Source organism: Anabas testudineus, chromosome 7 (assembly GCF_900324465.2).
Source record: "Anabas testudineus chromosome 7, fAnaTes1.2, whole genome shotgun sequence".
Lineage (NCBI taxonomy): Eukaryota > Metazoa > Chordata > Actinopteri > Anabantiformes > Anabantidae > Anabas > Anabas testudineus.
The window spans coordinates 20,428,280-20,450,283 of record NC_046616.1 but is presented as its reverse complement, the minus strand read 5'-3'; the positions used below and the strand labels follow the sequence as shown (position 1 = coordinate 20,450,283).

The following is a 22,004-nucleotide window of genomic DNA, read 5'->3' as shown; positions in this document are numbered from 1 at the left end:
TCATAGTTTCGAATTATTTTACCTTCTGCTGGGTAACTTGTAAATTTTGTACCAGGAATGAATAAAGTCTTATGAATATATGTTTTTTGTATTATTAATCGGATTCCCAAAGTCAAAAAGCTAAAGCTCAAATAACTAAGTATGATAATGGCCTCTGAAATGTAAAAAAGTTTTATGTAGCAGTAAATGAACTGAAGTTAGTAGAAGTCTCTCATAATTGTACTTAAGTAAATGTATTTGGTTCCTTTCCACCACTGATGAAACACCACCACCTTTGACTACTTCATACATTCCCCAGAAACGTGTTTATAGGAGTAGTTCTCATCATACACGTTCTGCCAACATGACATGATCGCAGCATACAAAAGAGATTTTTACCAAAATGCAATGGAATAAGCTACAAATGAAACTTAAAACCTATAGGCCTGCTGCAATCTGGCCAGTTTTGGTTAGCTGCTGAGCTAAAGCTAATTTCCACAGTCATTCCAGAAATGAATGATTTGATTTAGATGAGTCAAGGCTTTTATTGGGTTTTTATACCATACACATTTGGAACAAAGAAATTGTCTGTTAGACTTTGATCTGGCCCTAAACCAATAAGCCATGCATTTTGAAAACCAGTAGATGTTGCAAATATAGTTTTACTCATATTTATTTGCTCATACAGTATAATAAACAAATAAACAGTGAAGTCAGAATAAAAGAAATGGAACAAGTCAAGAAGCCTCAGGGTTATAGACCTGGCTATAATAACCAAACTTGTTCACAGTGGTCACTCTTATTGTGTCATCATTAAGATAATAATCTCCATGCATACCATGTGTGCAAGCTGATGATCATTTAATAAAACCAGCAAAGATAGATTCACAGCAATAGTGGCAACTGTTTCTGCGGAAGTGAACGGTTTAAAGGAATTAATCCTCAGATATGTGCAGTTTGCATTTACAGTTTGTGTCGTCATGTTCCTTCAGACTGTGAAGACTGGGGAGGAAGCAGTCAGAGGCACCATGGAGCCTGTCTCAAAGTCAAAGTCAATTAACGTATGTGTGATGGTGCTGACGCTGCTGGTGGAGGAGCCTGTTCCCATCTGGCGCTCCCGAAGGCTCTGGAGATAACTCTGAACAGACAAATAGGACAAAGAGACATTGTTACTGTGCTGACCAAATACTGTGCTTTCATCTAACATACTGGCTAAAAAAATATACATTATACACAAACAGAAAAGATTACCTACAGCATATAAAACAGGTGAACAAGGCCCACCTCCAACTGCAACTACTACATGATACTGAACTGAATAATTATTCAATGGATTAACCAAGTGTAAAACAAAGAGTTGATAGGGAACTGAATATATTTGTGTTTTTGTCTTGTGGTCAGGAAAAACAAGGTATCAAAGGCATCATCTGGGCTGCTGAGAATGATGATTAATGATTAAATACAGCATTACATTTTATGGACAAACAATTAATTGATAAATTGAGAAAGTTATTGCCAGATTATTCAATAAAGAATAAGTGTTAGTTGCAGATCTACATTAGTACTCAATCAATAATTAAACAATATCATAGTATATCAAGTATAAAACTTACAGGGGTAATTATTCAAAACTTTTAACATATTACTTTATTTATATTTTGCTGATAATACATTTGTTTACAGTATGTGAGTACATTTTTAAAGAAGTGTACCACTTTTTAAAAATGAATTTTTGCTTAAGTAAAGTGTCTGCCCATTCTGGTAATAAGTATTGGTCATGCAATCAAAGGCAATTTCTAATATTTATTATTAAGGTAGAATTTGCCTCTCTGGAGAGATGAAAGATGAATAAACCGCTCATGCTCTGTGATACATTTTAATCTGAGACACTCACTGGTGCCAGGACGTCCCCAGTGTAGCGTTTCAGGGGTGGAGGCCTGCGTCGACGGTGTGGTGGAGGTTTCCTCACTGACTCTCTGTGTCTGTACTTCTTGGCATATGGCTTCTGTTTTTTGTGTGCAGCTGAGATGCAGCAAGGTGCAGAGAAAGAAAACACGAAATCATGAGTGTGTAAAACCACAGAAGGAGGTTTTAACCTCCACAGGGCAGATTGAATTAAGCTCACCTTGTCTGTGTGATATTCCTTTGGCAGTAAATCTCCATTGCACCAACACACCTATGATACTCAAAACAGGACATATCCCGGTGATTACCCAGTTGAACCAGCAGAGTGGGCGCAAGGTGACTTCACAAAGCATATCATACACCTGGTCTGGCAGCATGAACATCCCCACGAGGTAATCCAAACACAGCATCACAGTGGTTGCTCCAAACACAGCTGTGTAGATGATGGTGAACAGTTTCTGCCACTGAAGTGTGAGGACTGCAGTGATGATGCTGGCAGCTAGCACGACACTGGCAGGCACCCACACAGGGGTCAGGATGTGAAACTGGCCAACAACAGCCAAGGTGGCAAGAGAGAGCAGGGCCCCTAGCTGCAGGCCACTGAGGATGAGTCCCATTGTGGACACCAGCAAAGTCATCAATCCGCAGAGCACAGCGACACCCAGTCCGATCCCTGTCTTTGTCTCTAGACCGAGCTGGGCATCCAACACGGGCTCCTTGTGATACAACAGGAGTACAGAGGCAGTGCCAGACATGAAGCCAGAGAAGAACATGACCATCTTGAAACAGCGGTATCCTGTAAATGGAATAGAAATAAGGTTAGAACAGAAAAAACAAAAACAAACAAACAAACAAACAAACAAACAAACAAACAAACAAACAAATACACAAACGAAAAAATAAACCAACAAAAACCTTAACTCACACACATCTATGTATACTGATCAGTTTGTTTACATAGATTACTTTGGTGCAGTTGTCACAAAGCTTCAATGATCTACTTTTTATGCTGTCTTTCCATAACAACTAGGATGTTCCATTCACATTAGAAGGCTGTAACTATAGTTACTGTGCTGCTGCTACGACAGAGCTAGTAACATCCAGAGGCACAGTAGCCCAGACTCCACTACGAAGTATTCAGAGACCCTCTCCATTTCTACAAATGCAATAGGAAGAATGTGTTAGCTTGTGCACATGCAAGAAACTGGTTTGTTTCCCAATTTACTGAGTCACTGCTGCATGAAAACACTGTTTCTTAGTGCACATACAGGATGGACAGCTGGAATCCGCATGAAATGCTTTAAACTTCTGAACTTTTAATTGTGGTTCAGTAATTGATTTCATTTAGACATCTGCGACATTCTGATGGGTGCAAAGACAGAGCTATTGTATGGCATTGCATTAGACTGTACAAGTGCACCGAATAAAGTAACCACCAAGTGTAAAATGTTGCTTATTATTTTCTGGTAAACATATGTATGATGATGATTTTGGGTGCTATGTGTGAAAGGAACAGTGTGCTGAAAATAAACGAGCTTTTTGTGATGTGTGTTCTGATTTGATGCTACAGGGCAAAAGCACAGCCTGCGTGATTCCACATCTAGTTAAAAACACCTGTTCTTGTAGTGTAGATTGTGCTTGTTGGACTGAGACACAGTTGCATACTGTACCACTAAAACTGGTTCTTGAGTTTATAACTGTAATCTCACAGAGAACAGTGACAGCAGCTGCGATGCCATTAACATTTCTTAATGTGAGTGTTGGCAGAACCCCCAGCTCACTCTCTCTGCTTTTTTTCTTATCTTTTGGGTCAGAATATTTATAATTCATAATTCATAATTTCCCCTGTTATGTAAGAGCTACTGGGAACACACACACTTTGCTGTGTACGTGTTGTTGTGCATAATGTCACATGTTTCAGGGAGAAGTCCATAACTCCTAGTCACAGTCTAGGTTTGTTGTACTTTTGTCCAGTGCCTTCTCATTGGACATGCAGACAGAAATAATGTAATGTTTATGTTTTTAAATTTATATTTGCAATATATGAAATATCGATCCCTGGATGCATAAAATCACAGCCCACCCTTGTGAGGTGTTGTCAGGTTTAACTCTGTGACACCAGTGGAAAGAAAAAGTATGTAAACCTTTTGAAATTATGTTGTTTTCTGCATTAATTTGTCATAAAACATAATCTGATCTTTATCTTAGTCAAGAGTTTTAACAAATATAATGTGCCTAAAGTAATAACACACATAATATTTATTATATTTTATGTCTGAGAAGAACCATCAAACCTCATAGTGCTAGTGGAAAAGGTTTCACTATTCTTGATCCTCTGAATGCTCATGTAAGCACATTGTTCTTATGCAGAGCAAACTCAATCAAAGAAGCTCTAGTCCACACCTCTAAACAAATTATCTTAACAAGACTCCAGGTATACTAGCACCCAACTCCAGGTTCACATACTTTTTCCACTAGCACTATGAGGGTTTTATGGTTGTTCTCAATAAAGACATGAAATATCTGATTTGTTTGTGTTATTTCAAGTACATTACATTTGTTAATATTCTTGACTCAGATGAAGATTAGATCACATTTTATGACAAATGAATGCAGAAAACATGAAATTCCAAAAGGTTCACATACTTTCTCTTGCCACTGTACACTGCCTCAGTCAGTTTCAGACACATGACTACCCATCTGCCTCCCCCAGCTTATCCCCACTAAACCCCTGGCAGCTTTCAGACACCTGCCAGCGAGGGTTTAAGCCATCAGGTGGGCTAATGAAACATGTAGACAGCATGTGAAGACAGTGGAGGCAGAGCGATGGTGAAATGATGACTTGAAGGAGATGTAAACTTTAAAAACTGCTTTAAAAGACCTCCTAGATGAACTCTGATATTAGTGATACCTACCAAAAAAGCAGTAGATGAGGCCAAACGAAAGGCATATAGAGCAGACAGTAGATGGGATGACTTCATACTTCATATTAATCTCAAGCGTACACATGTCCACTTCAGTTAAGCCAGCTCCTGGCTCCAGCTCTTCAGTAACATAGACTGAAGTGACTGCCATTGTGGAGGGTTATTATTTTCTATTGCTTTGTGGCTGGTGTGGACAAAGATCTGCTTTATTCATTGAAGGGGGTTAGGTGTTGTGTCCTGAGTGCGGTGTCCAGGAAATGAAGAAACTCCTGCACAGGGTACTTGTACTAAACAGTTTCCTGTTGTGCACCTGCAAAAGGAGAAGAGTGTTTTCAGCTGTCTGGCAGTGCTACACATGAATTCAGAGGTTTTTTTTATGTCACTTGAGAAGTTTGTTTGAGAAGACTTGACTTCCTGTGAAAATATTGTTCTTATTCAATTCAAGCTGCCATTATGCTTTCAGTTGACACATTAGCAGTTATTTAGGTGAATATATGAGAGGATGTGACTCTTTCCCACATACAAACATCTGTTCAGGAACCAGAGGAGGAAATTCAGGATCCCCGCTGAGATTCTCTCCTGGTTCTTTTGTTCAAGAACAGGATACAGATATGGAAGTGACCTGGTGGCCTGATGCCATTGCCATTCAGGCATTTTGTTGGGAGCACGCAGTCAGGTACTCTGTTTACTGAACAGTGTAATAAAAAAAAAAGCAGCTCCAGAATAATACAAGAAATTATAATACCCAACAGAGGACAAGAAGAAGTACTCAAGAAAAGTAAAAACATCAAAAAATGCAAGAATTAGCAATTGTAAAGTACAAAAAGCTAAAGGTTCCAGCTAACTGCATAAAGGTATAAATCATTTTTACTTGTCTTGACTCATAGTACGACAGCCTAACTACAGTGTGTGTTACTGTAGGGACCTCATAAGCTGTTCATGTAGATCCCAGTGTCAGCAAATGGAATTAGAGAAGCTTTAACAGGTGAGTGATCCTCCTGTCTATGTCAACTGTGTCCTCCTGTAAAGGTGAAAAAACACTTTCTAACAGGCCCCTGATGAAATAAAAATGGACGCTGTGTAAGAAAAGTGGATAAAAGAGCTGCTGAAATAATTCCCTTTAGTTTGTCTGATAGGTTTTTGTACAAATCTGTAGTGAAAAAACAACTTTAAACTTTATCCAGTAACAATATCTTCTACAGTAAACAAAGAATTTCTTAACAAGGTAGAAAGCACAAACGATAAAATAATATTTCTGTTGCCTACCTGGACTGATGCATGTCTTCACAGAGTCAATGTGAACTTTATCTGAGAAACAAAAGCGCCTTCAATGAAAAGTCGTCGAATTCCAGCAAACACAACAAGGAGCAAGCTTGCAGGAGTTTGTCAGGAGTCTGTGTGACTGCGTGGTGAGAGTCAGAGTCTGACGCACTCATCTGACTTACAGAGTAAGTAAGTCCCTCATCTGTGCTCATGTAAACAGCTGACGCCTGGCTGAGAGACAGAGGCTATCTGCCCTCCAGCGACAGCACAGGGCTGCTGCCAAGTCCAGCTGAGAGTTCAGCTCTCACTGCAACTGATCCTATTGGAGGAACCAATTTTGTCCCTGTGTAAGGTTAAAGTTGTCTTGAGGTTAAGGAAAAGTTCTGTGGGCACTGATTATGGACCCTGTAATGTCCTGGGAATGTCCTGGGATAAAGAATCTCACTGAATCCACAATGCTGGAGTTTTTGGTGACCAGCACCACTAGCACCACCATGAGGCTGACACGGTGCAATGACACAAGTGGGGACCACAGTTAGTTAAAAACACTGCTGTGTACAGAGTTGCTTCAATAATGAGATCTTTTCACTACAGGCTTAACAATGGGCACACCAGAAAACAACCCCACAGTCTTTTTGATTTTGGGAATGAACTAAGAGTAACATTGCATATGCAGTGTTTGTGCTACAAAAAGTGAGAAATTACTACACACTCATTTGTTATGAAGCTTGTTTTGCTCACAAAAGGTTAAGGTTTGGTCTTTTGAGGCCTGTAATGGTTAGAATACTTCTGATGGACAGTTATGAACCACAGAATCATGTTTCTGCATTATGTCCTCTTAGGTGTATTCACACTACAGCATTAAAACAAGTCACTTGAATTTCCCCCTGTGAGACTGTGATAATTCTGTACTAAATAGCACCTTATGTAGTTAGCTTTGTTTCTGAGAGTTGAGCTCTGTTTTGTATTTCTAACAATCTTGGTAACTTCATCTGCATAATCACACTTTGCCAAGTGAACAGTCTGTCTTAATGTAGTCTTGATAAGACGACAATTTGCGTTTTCTGACGCATCCCAACCTGCTGACGTTCGCAATCTATAACTACGTCATGCAACTCTCTCTTTTGCATGTGCCATAATTACTACGTCTGCTAACGGGTGCCTAATGATGTGGTAATAACCTGTTTGCACAAATGACCTACAGGATTCTACAGGGGACAACAGTCGTCATGTTTCCATGGCTGTCTTGCCTAGTCTAACATTTTGCTGTATGACATTTTCCCTGCACAGACTGTGCTCATAATCAAGTCATTACAGTTAAGGTTGGCAATAAACCCCCAGTTAAGAGGGCAGTTTGCAGAGTCTTAATATCAACAGTAGTTAAACCGAACTCTGAAACTGATAAATATTAGTATTAATAATAGTCTGTAGTGCAGCAGCTTATGAGCAGGCCCAAACAGGCCATTATCAGCAGAGCATGAAAGACATCACATCCACTCTGGACTGAAATATGTGTGTAACACTTAGAGTCAGGGGGGAAAGAGCAGATTAATAATGACAGCTGTGATCGACATAACAACAGGGACACTGAGCTGCAATAAGGTTGACAGAGTTACTAAAATTGAGTTGTCTGGCAGATTAAAGCTTCTCTTGTAGGAAGTGTGATAAAGCCTGTAGTCCTTTCATCGGTCAAATATGTCCCGTAATTGTCTGCGTCCGTAGACGAGAGGGGAGCAGACTTTCCTAAAACAAAAGATCTTTGTGAGAAATAGTGGAGGGCTTTCATTTATTTTTAGTGTGTTGGTCCACCACTTTAGACCAGACCAAAATGTTTCAAAATCCATTACACTCATTAGTGTAACAATTACTAGCGTGCCAAAGTGTGGTGAGCATTTCTATGGAAATCCAATACCGAGAGAGCTGTCAGTGTGTTTTCTATGTGGATGGGACAATAGTGCTGCTGTTGAACATTGAAATTCACCCGTGACAGGGTGGCCACAAAGTCAGGGCATGTGACAAGAAGAAAACTGTTACTTTCCTGTATATATATTATAATATTATATTCCTGTGGCCTTTTAATACATTTTCTAATACTGACATGTTCGCCTCTGAGCATGAGATGTGTTTTTCACCTGAGTGGGGTGTCGAACCACTAAAAGCAGATTATATTAACTCTGGATTTTGATAAAGACTTGTGCTGGTCAAAGAGAATCAATTTTTGACATGTGTAAGTATACATACCTGTTATCAGATACATTAATACCTCACACAGTTTGGTTTTCACAGTCCTTGATATTGTAATGACTGTAAATGCAGCACATGATGCAATAACATTGACTTAAAACCAAACATTCAGTGAGGTGACAGAAAGAAAAGTTCAAAGTACACTGTGATAACAACTGATCAATGTCAAAATGTTTGCTGTGTCTGCACAAAGTAAAGATGAATGCTTTTCTCATCTGCTGAAACAGTCATTCACGCATGTGCTTTCTTATGATCTGCACTCATCAGTATTTATATGTAGCTGGGTGCATAGTGTGATCCAGACAGCAGACTCGTTTCTAATAAGTTTGTATGAGACCAAAACACAGATCAACCTGCAGATTTAATGAAGGAGGAAACAATGAAGTCCAAGAAAAATGAACTGAACTGCTCCTTTAAAGACAGTAGCTGACTTGGTCCAGGTGGGTGTTGGTGACACAGGGCTGAGCTTCACAGTAAATGTCAGTAAACAGAAACAACAACATCACTGTAAGTGAAAGGTTTAGATCAAGGAAGGAAAACCCAACACAATTACAACAAAAGCCAGAAACACAAATAATATATAGTTTCAGTTTCACTTGTACATGGTGTTTCAGAGGTTGACACTGCTTTATGATTTCAGCCTGTGTGGGTGCGTGTTTGTTGAAGCTCATGCGTCATATTAACAGAACTTTGAGTGTTTTATGAAACTGATTATCAGGAGGTTCAGGGTAAGACGTAGAGGATTTTCTATTTCAGCACATTAGCAAACTGAATAAACTCACCAGGACGGTGAGGGGTTGTAAAAATATTGATAGTTTGACTTCGATTTGGAGCTTAAACATATATACTGTAGATGTACTATACGGGTTTTGCATCCATGTTAACATGCACTTTGAGTGTAAGTGTTGGATTCACTTCAAACCATCTCTGGAACAGCAAAGGATTAATGGACGGGACATAATGAAGAGTCTCTACAAGCCAGTGTAAAGGGTTTCCTGAAACACCACAAAGCTCTCTTACCCTTATTTACATTATTTGTGTTAATACTAAAATGACAAGAGCTCTTGACAGAGGCAGTTGATACATTATTCATTCTCTCATTCAAGCTCTTTATATTAGCTATCATCTATTATTAGCTGGATTAGAAATACGCTATACTACAGAGCTGCCACTGATCTTAGTTGTTACTCATCCTATAATTTATTCATGATGTTTAAATAAAGCTTAGTGTAAAGCTTTAGTTAATGCCTTGGTTGAAGGCTACAGTACCTTTAATGGAAGGGGTTGAACGTTATCAGAGATACATAATAGAATATATAACATATTAATATAAATACTGTCCTATAAATAATATTTATAACACATAAGGATGAAACTTTGAAAGTGAGATCAACAACATGATGATCTATCATTTAGTTTAAGTTAGTTTAAATGACACAGTGAAAGAGATGGCACCACATCTCTGGCCTCTGCACGATGTGCAGGTATAAGACTTATTCCCTCTGAGGTGCAGTGAGTGAAAGTATAACAACATACTGCAGTTCATAATTTATACTTGTGACGTCACACTCAACTCACCGGTAATACTTTTAGATTTTAAAAACCTTTGTCACCCTCAATGACCCCGCATGCTGTTGTAGGAATTGCATACATAGATTGTCACATAGCCGTCAGCTTCATGCCAACACATCTGTGCAGCAGCTGCTTTTGTTTGGTCATTAGAGCCTTGAATTGGCCCACTGGTTCAGTTCTAGCCCCGAATGCACCGTGAGAGATTAGTGAAGTTTCACTCAGTAAAAAAAAAAAATCGAGCCTTGGTTTACAGTGGGAGGAAACTGTTAAATTTGCAACGACTGAAAGCCGTCTGAAGGTAACTCTCATCTAAACGCACAACTTACTATCAATCCACTCTGTTCCACCCAGTCCTCCCTGTCACTGCTCTGCTATAGTCTTCTATGCTCTGCTGCACTATGCACAGCCCTTCAGGCACTAGTCATTATCAAGATATGATGGATAAGAAAGCTGCAAAACTTAGTAACCAAACAGAAATTATGGAAATTCTGATTAGTGTGGCAAGTCTTGCTCAAAAGATTTCAGAGGCAAATATCACTGTTGCAGGGCTGTTCTGTGAGTTGAGTTCTGTAAGATACTGCGTTTCTACTGAAGACATAACATTTGAAATTAGATAAATAAGTGGTAGTTGATTTCTGGATGTAATGATTAATGTTCCCATGTGTGATCAATAAGGTGCAAAGAATGCATTTCAGCCACAGGGCTATTTTTTATCTCAGCTGTGAGTTAATACTGTAAAAGGTTTAGCACAAGACGAGTGGCTGGGCACGATTACTATTGTATGAATGATGAACAGAGGAAAAAAACAAAACAAAACACTCTGGCCATACCGAAGATCACAGCTCTCCCAGAGATATTTACGATAGGCAGAATATCTGTGTAAAACAGTTGGAGTAAAATTATCATAAAAGCCCCTCGTTACCTTGACTGCTACTGGACTATTCATGAAATGTTGAATTCTTTCTTCCATGACTGGGGACACTTTCAAACATCACCATCCTGGTTATTTTGTCCGAGCGGCTGAATGAATGTGTGATGTGACAAGTCCCCGTTCAGAACTACCATTACTGAGCTGAGTGTGCTGTCAAAGCAAGCACAGCAAGACAAACTGGACCAACCTGCCACTATTCGTCAAAGCTGTTGCTCTAAAAGACGTTTTATTTCTTCAGAAAGTGGACAGCATGGCTTGGAATCATTTTTTAGTGTCTCTCTGTCTAGACATCTACTGAATTGATCCACCATGCAGAGGAAAGTGTTATTATAACATTTTCACACATTAATTTTCTGACAGTTTGTCTTAAGACAAGATTTAGAAAAGATGTCTTGCTGACATTTAATATAAGATGAAGTGCCACACAAACAGTATGTTATTTATCTTATTATGTAGAGCTGAAAAGAAAATATGATGTAAATGGCAGCTGAGTTCAAAAGATTAACTAGCAGCCTCTGTGCTGTGGGTCTCACTGTAAGAGTGTGTGTACGCCCACCTTCATTGATTCCTTCCCTCAGACTCTTGTGACGTCTCATTCATCATACCCAACTATACAAGCTGCCATATGTCCAGAGAGACTTAACTGCTTAGCAAAATCTTCTCCTTGTGACAGAGACTATGGCTCCTACACTAACACTAACAGACTTGATCATAGATGGTATTTATGGTTGATTGGTGTACGTCTGTGTTGTTGTTGTTGTTGTGGGTATTTACAAGAAACAGTGGAGAGTTAGTTGACACGTAGGGCACAATAACGGTGGTTCTTGTGGTTTTAATGAAATAAAATGAAAACAATGTACACAATAGATCAACACAAATATGCAACTAAGGTACTGAAACAGGGGCTATGGACATAAAAACAAAACCTAATAAGTACAAACTGACCATCCACAGACCCACAGAATAACCCAAGACTGTGGAATAATTTGAGTTATTAGTAATAGAACAGCATGGTTAGGATTTTCTGAGCACTAACTTTACCCTGCTAGTCATTAAAGCTGTCAGAAGCATGTAGCTAAACTTTCTGTCACATCTACTCCCATCACATCTGAAACAAAGCCACGCCATTAAAATATTTAACTTTGACACACAGTCTTACTCACAAATGAGCTATTTATGATTTACCTCTATGTATATTATTACACAGCTTTATCTCACACAGCTGTCATATTGTTACATCATTTTAACATTAGCCTGTATTTTTAACGTTGCAGGTTTTTGTTCTCAATTCGCAGCAACATTTGCCTCCTGCTTATATGTAGAACCCCCTAAACTCCTCCAGGGTATAAGCAGATTGAACTTCCACTTTTGTATTTGACATATTCCCCAATGAGACATGCAGTCATGTGTCTGGCAGCATAAGACAACAATATGTCAGCAATATGACGAGGGAACCTCCAAAACTGTTGTCAACCATTAGTGTCACAATATTTTCTCAATTATGTGCCTGTTGTCGGATTTGTCGCACATCTCCAGTGACTACAATTTTTATTTTCTTTCTCCCGATTGGCAAACATTTTTAATTGAATCTGATTTGTTTGCTGCCTGAATATCCATGCTCATTTTCTCCTGCCTCCCAGTTTGGCAGACTGGAAATCTCATGATACATTTACAACATTCACCCTCTGGCCTGGAAAATCATTTAAGTGGATAGGCTGATGGATTATTTTTGTTTTTTGGTTAGTATCTCAAGTAAATCCAATGAGGTAATGAACTGTGTTAAAAAAAAAAAAACTAAACAAGAAAGAGAAACAGTTATTCTACTATCTACTTAATACACTCCTCTAATAAGACTTCTTGACAGGTTGAAATTAAGAGGAGGTATTATGGAAGTAACACTATGCCTTCAAACCCGCTTAATACCAATTACATTTAACAAGTATAACAATGAGAACAAAGTAAAAGGCACCACACTATGACAAATCAAACAGGAGGGTGCAGAGCTGTATACACACCCAGCAGGTCTAAGGGCGGTCTAATCAGGTGTACATGTACCGGAGTTTGATGTAATAAGGTAATTAGCTATTATGATGGCCTACTTTGTTTAAAAGTGAGAACACCCCAGGTCAATATTACAAAAATGTTAGGTAATTATATGGTGCCAATTTAATGAAGAAGAATGAAGCCAATTACCTTCATGAACAGAATTGTTCGAGTGGTTAGTTTATAATAATACGTTCACTTTTAAGAGTCAGCTGCACTCAAAGTCATCACAGCCTCCATTAGTAAGACTCCGTTGCTATATTTTGTTAACTTTTTCTTTGTGTATGCACCTGATTAGATTTATTTTTGAAGACTGACTGGTTCCTCCTGGGCAGGACGAAACCTGTCATGCACAAGCAAATGATTCTCTTCAGCTGCTCTTTGCCGCAGGGTTTTTTTGACCAGGTAATAGTTTTCACAATTTTCTTTTCTTATTGTCATGTTGCTTCCTGAGAGTGAGTAATTCCATGGGTCTACAGAGTTCATCTCTAAATGTCTCCACCTTCATTGGTTTCTTTTCATCTTCATCTTCGGCAATGTTTAATCTTGTAGTTTTATGCAGAGGCGGACTGAAAAACGAGTTCCTACAGAAAATCCTTGCGTTAGAAGAACTTAATTATTTTTCATTGCAAGGTTTTATAAACAGCAAATTCTGTGTGGTGTAGTTTTTCTGAGACTGCACCTTCTGTTACTGCTAGTATGACACTTCCTGGTCTTTCTCACCAATGTTTAACCTTTGTCCAGTGATGGTTTCTTACTCATCTAGGACATGTGGAGCTATAATGTGTTAGACACAACACTGTTGTGCTCACAGTTTTTTTATTTTACTGTATAACCTGTGGTCTACTTCATGCAGTTAGACTTAATTGGATATCGGAGGGTATATTACTTGTTGTTTTTCAGTGTAGTCTATAACATCTTCAAGAAAAACTCAACTTGAAATATAAAAAATAATTGTGAAATCTCATGTTTCCTGAAAGATGAATGTGTTTTCTCTTTTGTTGTTGTGCTTTGTGAAATGCTGTTGTGTTTTTAATTAGCAGTTAAGACAAAGTACAGAAGGACTGCCGAGGCTAAAGAGACGGGTTTTAAAGCTCACAAAGTTAAAAAAATGCGTAACTTAGTGTTAAAAAGAGGAGAAATGGGCTGTGTGTTTATCGGTGCTGTCGAGGAGACACGTGTGAGTGTACAGTGTACGAAGTGTAGTGTGTGCTTGTGAAAAGCACAAGTGCAATCAGGGGACACAAAGACACGTTATGCTGATAATTTGAATAGATCATTGTTGCAAAGAACTGGCACAACACACAACAACGTAACAGAAAGTCTACATCCAAGCAACAGTAACACACATCACATAAAAAGCCCGTCTTCCATTGTCATTATTACTTCATGCTCGGTTTATGTGCACTAAAGTGGAGAGCACAGCATTTCCAACTGTATTTCAAACAACTACTAATTTAACAGCGAGGCACACTATAATGTCAACATGGCCCACTAAGCAGGTTGAAGTACACTACAGCTTGGTTTCACACACTTGTACTGTATTTGGAACGTAGTTACAATGCTGATGCAAATGTACCACAACTACAACACCACACATAAAACTAGAGTCAAAGCAAACACCAAGAATATCTACAGATCTCAGTCAGTAATTACATTTTAAACAGGAAACCTAAACATTCAAATAAAAGTTCTTCATTGATTTTCAGTTGATCACACACAGTCTGACCTAAAGAAGCTACAAACTCAGTGAAGACTTCACTGAGAAATGCTCAGTGTGCTTGCATCATCATCATCATCCGTAGCATTACACCTGTTGGTGTTAGGGCCACTAATTTCTTCCTGTTCCGTGACTGGCTCGTTATTGCTCTCATGAGAGGAATTCTTCATCACGCTATAATACACTGGCACGTTGTACTTGGCCGCCTTCTCCTCGTTTCGCCACTTACACTTGCAGAGCTTTTTGAATGCAACACGAAACTTCTGAGACATGAGGTTGTAAATGATGGGGTTGATGGCGCTGTTGGCGTAGATGCACATTCGGCAGAAGAGCAGGAACCAGGTGTTGTGGTAAGGCGGGTCGATGAAGGAGTTTACCACCACCAGTGTTCGGTACGGCATCCAGAGCAAAGCGAAGAGGATGACTACCACAGCCAACATCTTCGTTATCTGTAGTTACAAAAGAGAGAAAAGCAATAAAGGAACAATTACTGCAACATGCGAATGTGGTTATTCTAGAAAGACCAGGTTTCACTATTTGCTGTGAACGTCACACATACAGTATGTGTAATAGGCTTAAGATGGAAGCTCAAATCCTATACCTGCAGCTTAACAAACTGATATTTAGGACCTGTGATGTTTACTATGTGACTCAACATGTGCTAAGTAGTGCTAAACACAAAGTACAGGTGAGTCTAACCTCTTTGGTACCTGTTTTCTTGCAGAGACTGCACTCTTGTTGGCCTGCTTGGTGCTGTTGGAGTGACCCTGGTGAATCGACCCTCCTCCACCTTGGTCGTTCAGATGTGAGGGCAGGGGGCTCATGAACAAAATCCTTGCAATGAGCCCATACAGCACAGTGGCTATTATCAGGGGGATCACGTAAAAGAGAGTGAAGTCCAGGAAATAGATGGGCATGTAGAGGCTCCTGGAGACACGATAGCCACAGGTGACCACCACCCCATTGGCATAGACTGTTTCGTTGGTGTCCACTAAAAAGAACCACATTATACAGTAGAGTGATGTAAAGATCCAGACTCCAGCTATGATCCTCTTGGCTCGGGAAACGGTGCATATGAACTGTGCCTTTATGGAGTGACAAATGGCAATGTATCGTTCAATGGTGAACGCTGTGATGGAGCAGGATGACACGTTGATGCCCAGATACTGAAGATAAGTTATACACAAGCATCCAGTGTATCCGTAAATCCAGAAGGCTACAACATCAGAGATATTAGGCAGCCCTGCAGCCAGGAGGACAATGAGGTCTGCGACAGCCAGGCTGACAAGGTAACAGTTAGTTGGGGTCACCATGTGTTTAGTGCGCAGCACAACCAACACCACCATTATATTTCCAGCAATCCCAACTCCACAGATGAGCATAGTCAAAAATATAGTTATGACCTGCTCCTCAAGAGGGAACAGTGGCATTTCTGTTAGGTTTACAAGATGGGACATAGTTGTGTTGTTCTCCATTGTGGCCAATATTCAGTTGATCTTCAGTGAGACAGAGCAAGAATCCTAAAGACAGAAATGAAGAGAAACAAAAGACAGGAAGTGTATCAAAATTAATATCAATATCAGAGGGGTGAATTTCAATTTCTTTTTGTTTTTCAAAAACAAAAAGTCAAAGTTAAGTTAAGTAAGTCTGCAACACCAAGTCCAATTAAAGTAAAAGTATTTCTGAGTCCTATAAAATACTTGGCAGATCCAGTCTAAGTCAAATACAAAACAGTACAGAAACAAGTCGGGGGTATAAAAAAGGACCTGAGTTGGGACTTGTTTCTCCTGCCCCCTAAGGCCAAAAAAATTCAGAACAACATATTAGGAAATAATCATTTTTACAATATCCTCCAATGTTCACATTATGAAAGCAAGTATCAAATTTCAAATGTATGAAGTCATTATAAAATTGTGGCTGTTCAGCCATTCTACTACTACACTACGCCACACTACACTACTTAAAAAAAATTATATATACGTATATATTATAATGTAACCATTATAATGCTGAGACTGACTGCTGATAGCATTTAATCACATCATCCATGTGTATCCTGGAGTTCATGTTTCTCCTACCTGACATATTAGTTGGTTAATAACTAGGTGGCTGTGATAGAAATTAAGCTCTGAAATAGTGACAGGATTGTTTTCCACTGTAAATGATAATGCAGTTAATAAACCACTCCACACACTAATCATTATTTTTATTTATCTTGAAGGAAAGACTGAATATAAAATATCACTCTCCCCTCTAATCATTTTTGTACAGTACATTAGAAAATTAAATAAAGCAGAAAAAAAAATGCTTAAACATTTACATTTGATTCATGTCAAGAAAATTAAAGTGAAGAAGGATAAATAAATATTTCCAAGAGAAGAAAATAGATATCTTACCATCGTTTTTAAGCGGCAGCGCTCACTCCGGCATGGTCACAGCTCTCAGGTGCAATCAACCAAGAAACACAGATGACTGCTTCACCCTCCTCAAGAGCCGCTCTAGCCGTCCGCATATCTCTCCCTCTATTTCCCAAGTGCTACCTTCCTTCCCTCCATCCCTCCCTCCCTCTCACATCACACACTATTATATCCTCACTGCCTTGTATATCCACCAACTTAAAAATCAATTCCACCTCCCCATTCAAGCCCAGAATGTCAGGTCGACCACAGTGGCCACGGCTGTAACCATAAACCCTGTAATTATTGGAAGAACAGAGGAAGTAGCCTGCAATTCAACACATCATCCACTGCAGTGATTGGCTATTGAATTGAAATGGCACTAATTATGAAGCAGACTTTGTTGCCACTAGAATTAATCCAAATGAAGAGCTTCAGATTCTTTTCTGGTTTTGCAAAGATTCAGGAGCATAGAATTAGAAAAGGTTCTTGTTTCCTGAGGGACAAAAGGAAACACATCATGAGATTAAGACTCTTGCTATTCTTGTGTGGCACATTTGGGAAAAGCTTTCACAGCTCCTGGCAGTCTGACTGTGTGGTGGATGCTGGTCATTTTACAGCCTGGTGATTGTAATAGCTGAAAACATTGTACGTAACTGAGATTAAAAGTAATTGTGCAGAAAAATTGAATCTTTTTCTCAAAGCTGTGAAAACAAACCCCCATCAGCTTTGAAAGCTTTTTGATCTTAAATGTGTGTCTGTACTGTCATCATGAATGCTTAAGTCCAACAGGTGCATTTTCATGGAGACATTATTTAAGTCGCAGAGCATTCGGTCCATTAGGCTTTATCTAATGATCAGATAACAGCTTCCTGTTCAGGTGGTTTCCAGACTGAACTGCTGCACGCAAATGTCTGAACCAAACTATGTGTTGCCTTCAATAATACCCTCATATTTATCTATTTATCTTATTTTATTTCCTAATGCCATGCTTGAGGTCCAAACTGTGTGCCGAGCCCAGTTAGTTTGAGATGACATTTCAGATGGCTGATTGAATTTAAGGGAAATGTATATAAAATGTTAAATGACAGGGACATATGATGTTTCTATTTGTTGGGAAGGTGCAGCCATGAAAATAGAGAAACAAAAAAGGGAAATGGATGTTAGGGGGTTATTTTTATTCACTGTTTACAATAATCAGTCTTTCTCTTCAGTGAGAATAAGCCCAGAGTTGGTTGCAGATCTGTCACACACGTACCAAGTAACAATTTCTAGACCAACACCATAGTTTAATGTTCACACAGTCTGTCGAATTCATTGAGTGGACAAAAAAGTCAGGATTAAAAATAGATGACAAAGAGATCTATTATTATTCTGGGACGGTGTGTTAAAATAAACTCTTGAAGCCTCGTGAGAATTTTAAACAGGAGCGTTCTGATATGCAAAGTACTTTTTCAGGTAAAGCAAGTGATATTTTTTTTGTGGAAGGACACACTGATTAAAATAGGCTGGTAAATTATTGGATGTGTGCTTGAAAAATGTATTTAATCTATTAAAGTTATCTGGGTCACAATATTCAAAGAAACTGTAAAATCCAATCTATGTCTATATTATACCTCATCTATCCTAAGAGCCATAGTGGCACCTAGTGGGGAAAAGAGGTAAAACAAATGACACCACATGTCAAGTCTCACAAAAACATATAGAAAAATAAAATATATTCTGTGACCTTTCAGTGGGAGAAAATGTTAACTTGTGCAAAATGAGTACATGTGGTGGTACATCTGTGAAAACCACACCAGGTTTTTAGTGTTTGTATCTGGGGGAGGCTCTCCGGGGTCTATGCGCCTGCAGAGGAAAAGGTGTCATGACACTGACTCATAAACAGGATGCTGTACTTTCTGTTTATGCTGCTAAAGCAAAACCTCAGCATACGAGTTATATATGTGATTACGAGTCAAACTAAAACAAATGTAATGTAGGTAACAAAGTGTTTACGGTGTTGTGCATAGCCTCAGCAGCGTCTTTCCGTTTTTTGTTTGTGGATCTGTTGCTATTACACTTATAACCGTTAAAGTCAAAGTCATCATTAGAAACACTGTTCAGGAGCAACAGGTCACTGCAGGAGCCAACAATTCTCTGCATGAATAGACTTCAAACAAGCAGAAGTAAAAATGTTCTGATGTTGATAAGTGACGAGTAAGTGGATCACTTATGTCGTATATATGGAGAAAAAAGGACTAACTGGCACTGACATACTTCCTAGAACTATTGCTTGTACAGTTGAGATCACTCATGGGAAATTACAAAAGTCTCTTTTTGTTCCTGTTTATTCACTCGTCCTTTCCTCATCAAGTAAGCCATTCTCTTCTCCTCCTGCTTTCTAAAAAAGGATGCAGAGATTTTCCTGCGCAGCCGTCTGGCATAAACATCGAGGAACACCAGAGAGTAGCTCATCAGCCAGAGACAGCCCAGCAGGAGTGTGACTCCCGTGTTTGGTGCTGAAGTTGTCACATCAAGGCACGATGGCTCGGGGCTGAATGTCCACCCGTAATACCTCTGAAGGTTTATCAACTCTTGTTTGTTGCAGGAGAAGATACATAACGCGGAGACAAACCACTCAACCTGAAACAACAAGAGCAAATGAAATTCAGGGATGGAGACATGATCAGTGAAGCAAAAGCTGCAGAGAAAAGAAGCTGCAGTGGTGAAACAGTTGTGTGTTGTCTAACCTTGTAAGCAATATTTATGCCAGCAGATGTAGGTGGAAAATCCAGTAACCACGGCACCGTCACCTCAACTATATGATACACAACATAATCCAAAGCTACTATTGAAGTTATTGCCATGAAATATAATGTTACTACAACCAGTGAAATGAAGCAAGAAGTACGTTCCTGGCTTGTTATTTTGCATCTTGGATTGATTTTATTTTTAGCTGGCCTTGTGTCATCAGCAGGAGCCGCTTTTTTCGGGAGCTCTCGGGAGACGTTATCAAACTCAACTGATGTCAGATAAGATTTCAGGTAGCGTGCAGATTCAAAGATTAGTAAAGCAACAAAAATGGCAGCAAGAATCCGGTTCGACAGCAGTTTGCATTGTTGGAGCAGTTCTTTGGCGTTTGAGAAGTCAGCCTCTATCTGTCCAATCATCTGAGTAAACCTGCTTTTGACGGCTGACACATTAACATATGTGAAATCATCCAACATCTTCACTTGAGGGAAAATGTTAATATCCAGCTGCTTTTTAAAGGCTTCTTCAGCTTTTTGAAAAAGTTCTCGCTTCGCCATGTTAAAGGGTTCAGACGAGTTCAATAAGGTCTTGGCAAAACCCTCAGCGGTGCACTTGAGGATGTGTGTGACTGCCCCTACGTTCACTGTAATGTTAGGGATGACCTTCAACACCAAAACCATCACAGAGAATGAGGAGAGGAATTTGCGTCCCTGTTTGGTGCAGACAGTGGGCAGGATCATGGTCAGCACACAGCGCAGGGGGTGACACAGGAAGGAGACCACAAACATGGCCACGCTGTAGACGCACGTGGTCTGAACAGATGCTTCATGGTTGTATATCAGGGTGTTATAGAGCCAGTGGTGAAGCAGACCGCCGGTGACGATGGCGAGGGTCAAACAGAGAAACAGCTGAGTCAGGACGTCTCTGCCAGCAGGTGTAGGAGCGGAGTACACATCCCAGAGATACAGCAGGAAAGGTTTGAAAGCTTGTCTGCAAGATGCGATTCGACTCCTGAAGGGGGGGACAAAATACAACTTGAAGGAAATAAAAAACGATTCGATATTTGCTGGTGCATAATAAAAAACGTCCAGTTTAGCTGAGAATAAGGACCAGAAACAACATCCCAAAAATAACAGGAAACAACCATCCAAAAATAACCAAATCTTTCCACCAGTCAATCCTCCACAGGTTCACAGGAAACAGCACAAAGATAACCAGACACTGAAAGCTGTCACTGTTCCCAGGTGCAAGACAATAAAATGTCTTGCACCTTACCCATCCCCCATGAACGTATGTTCATTCACCTTCAGCTCTGTTTTGGTCTCTAACAACTCTCTGAAGAAAATATCTGGCTCTTTAGCTGCTTAATGCTCCACTGCTGTTTATTCTGTCTCCCACTGATGGTTGTTGAGTTACAATGCACACGCTATGTGCAGGAACAATTAGTTAATTTCTGCAATTTAATGATTCCAAGACTGCAGAAAATCACAGATAAATAGATGCCATTAATGCTAAAGTAAAAGTTTAAACTCATACCTGAGAGGAGTGATTAGAGCCTCCGCGATGAACATTATTCTCTTATGAGCTGAGGGAAAAATTGGGTTTAGGAGTTTTGGAGGACTGAGTAAAAATGAGAAAAAGGGGAACTTCACTGGCCAGTCACTGTCATATTGGTGTTTGTGGGTTGCCTCCAGCATCACAGATGGGTGACTGTGTTAACTAAACATGACACAGAATCATATGGAGAAGCATGACACGTTCACACGCACAGTGTCATTTGAGATGTAGTACACTTTCGGTGTGACATAACATTTGATCACATCTGATGTCATTTGTACTGTTAGTTTCAGTTTTGTGCACAGTGTCAAGTTGATACCAAAGTAATCGCAGTGTATTTAAAGTCTAAAAGAAGTGTATAGAGGCATTGTTGTACATGTATCTGCTGAAGGGAGGGGTGTAACTGCTCGGCTGGGTTCACTTTCCTGTTTACACTTCCTGTCAGTTTGTCAAAGGCCATAAAACACATGACTGTTGCACATTTTCCTACCATGTGTAAAAGCACAGGTGGGCTTCAGTGGGCCTGGGTACAATCACAAGGTGTCAAACACTCAGAGGCTCAACTTTAAAATGATCTTCAGCATATGGGACGATAGAAAATACAACATTTGATGTTAGAATTCTGTTCGCTGCATGACAAATATGCTGAATGGCAGCAGCAACATGTAGACACATTTTCAGATCTTTGTCTGTGTCAGTACACAGCTGCTGCCCCGCTTAGACGAGGGGAACCAGAG

General features: G+C 39.5%; 3 protein-coding genes across 3 annotated transcripts; all 3 read right to left on the bottom strand.

Annotated features, from left to right (window-relative positions):
• Positions 1-521: 521 nt before the first annotated feature.
• On the bottom strand, positions 522-6,289 carry LOC113166780 (transmembrane protein 198-like). Its single transcript, XM_026366930.1, has 5 exons — positions 6,075-6,289; positions 4,800-5,118; positions 2,105-2,680; positions 1,874-2,001; positions 522-1,117 (listed from the first exon to the last, which is right to left on the bottom strand). Exons 2-5 carry the CDS (start codon positions 4,957-4,959, stop codon positions 968-970), a joined length of 1,014 nt encoding a protein of 337 aa, XP_026222715.1. The 5' UTR covers positions 4,960-5,118; positions 6,075-6,289; the 3' UTR covers positions 522-967.
• Positions 6,290-14,619: 8,330 nt separating this feature from the next.
• On the bottom strand, positions 14,620-16,056 carry LOC113167747 (thyrotropin-releasing hormone receptor-like). Its single transcript, XM_026368572.1, has 2 exons — positions 15,292-16,056; positions 14,620-15,030 (listed from the first exon to the last, which is right to left on the bottom strand). The coding sequence occupies exons 1-2, from the start codon at positions 16,054-16,056 to the stop codon at positions 14,620-14,622; spliced, it is 1,176 nt and encodes a 391-aa protein (XP_026224357.1).
• Positions 16,057-19,266: 3,210 nt separating this feature from the next.
• On the bottom strand, positions 19,267-20,996 carry ocstamp (osteoclast stimulatory transmembrane protein). The gene is made up of 3 exons (XM_026367633.1): positions 20,986-20,996; positions 19,710-20,721; positions 19,267-19,602 (listed from the first exon to the last, which is right to left on the bottom strand). Exons 1-3 carry the CDS (start codon positions 20,994-20,996, stop codon positions 19,267-19,269), a joined length of 1,359 nt encoding a protein of 452 aa, XP_026223418.1.
• Positions 20,997-22,004: the final 1,008 nt, after the last annotated feature.

Coding starts and splice junctions, on each gene's coding strand:
- LOC113166780 (XM_026366930.1), bottom strand. CDS start 4,959: ATGGCAGTCACTTCAGTCTATGTTACTGAAGAGCTGGAGCCAGGAGCT. Junction 2,002..2,104: donor AGGAATATCACACAGACAAG/GTGAGCTTAATT, acceptor GCTGCATCTCAG/CTGCACACAAAAAACAGAAG. Junction 1,118..1,873: donor CTGGGGACGTCCTGGCACCA/GTGAGTGTCTCA, acceptor TTGTCTGTTCAG/AGTTATCTCCAGAGCCTTCG.
- LOC113167747 (XM_026368572.1), bottom strand. CDS start 16,056: ATGGAGAACAACACAACTATGTCCCATCTTGTAAACCTAACAGAAATG. Junction 15,031..15,291: donor CAGTCTCTGCAAGAAAACAG/GTACCAAAGAGG, acceptor TTGTAACTACAG/ATAACGAAGATGTTGGCTGT.
- ocstamp (XM_026367633.1), bottom strand. Junction 19,603..19,709: donor GCATAAATATTGCTTACAAG/GTTAGACAACAC, acceptor TTGTTGTTTCAG/GTTGAGTGGTTTGTCTCCGC.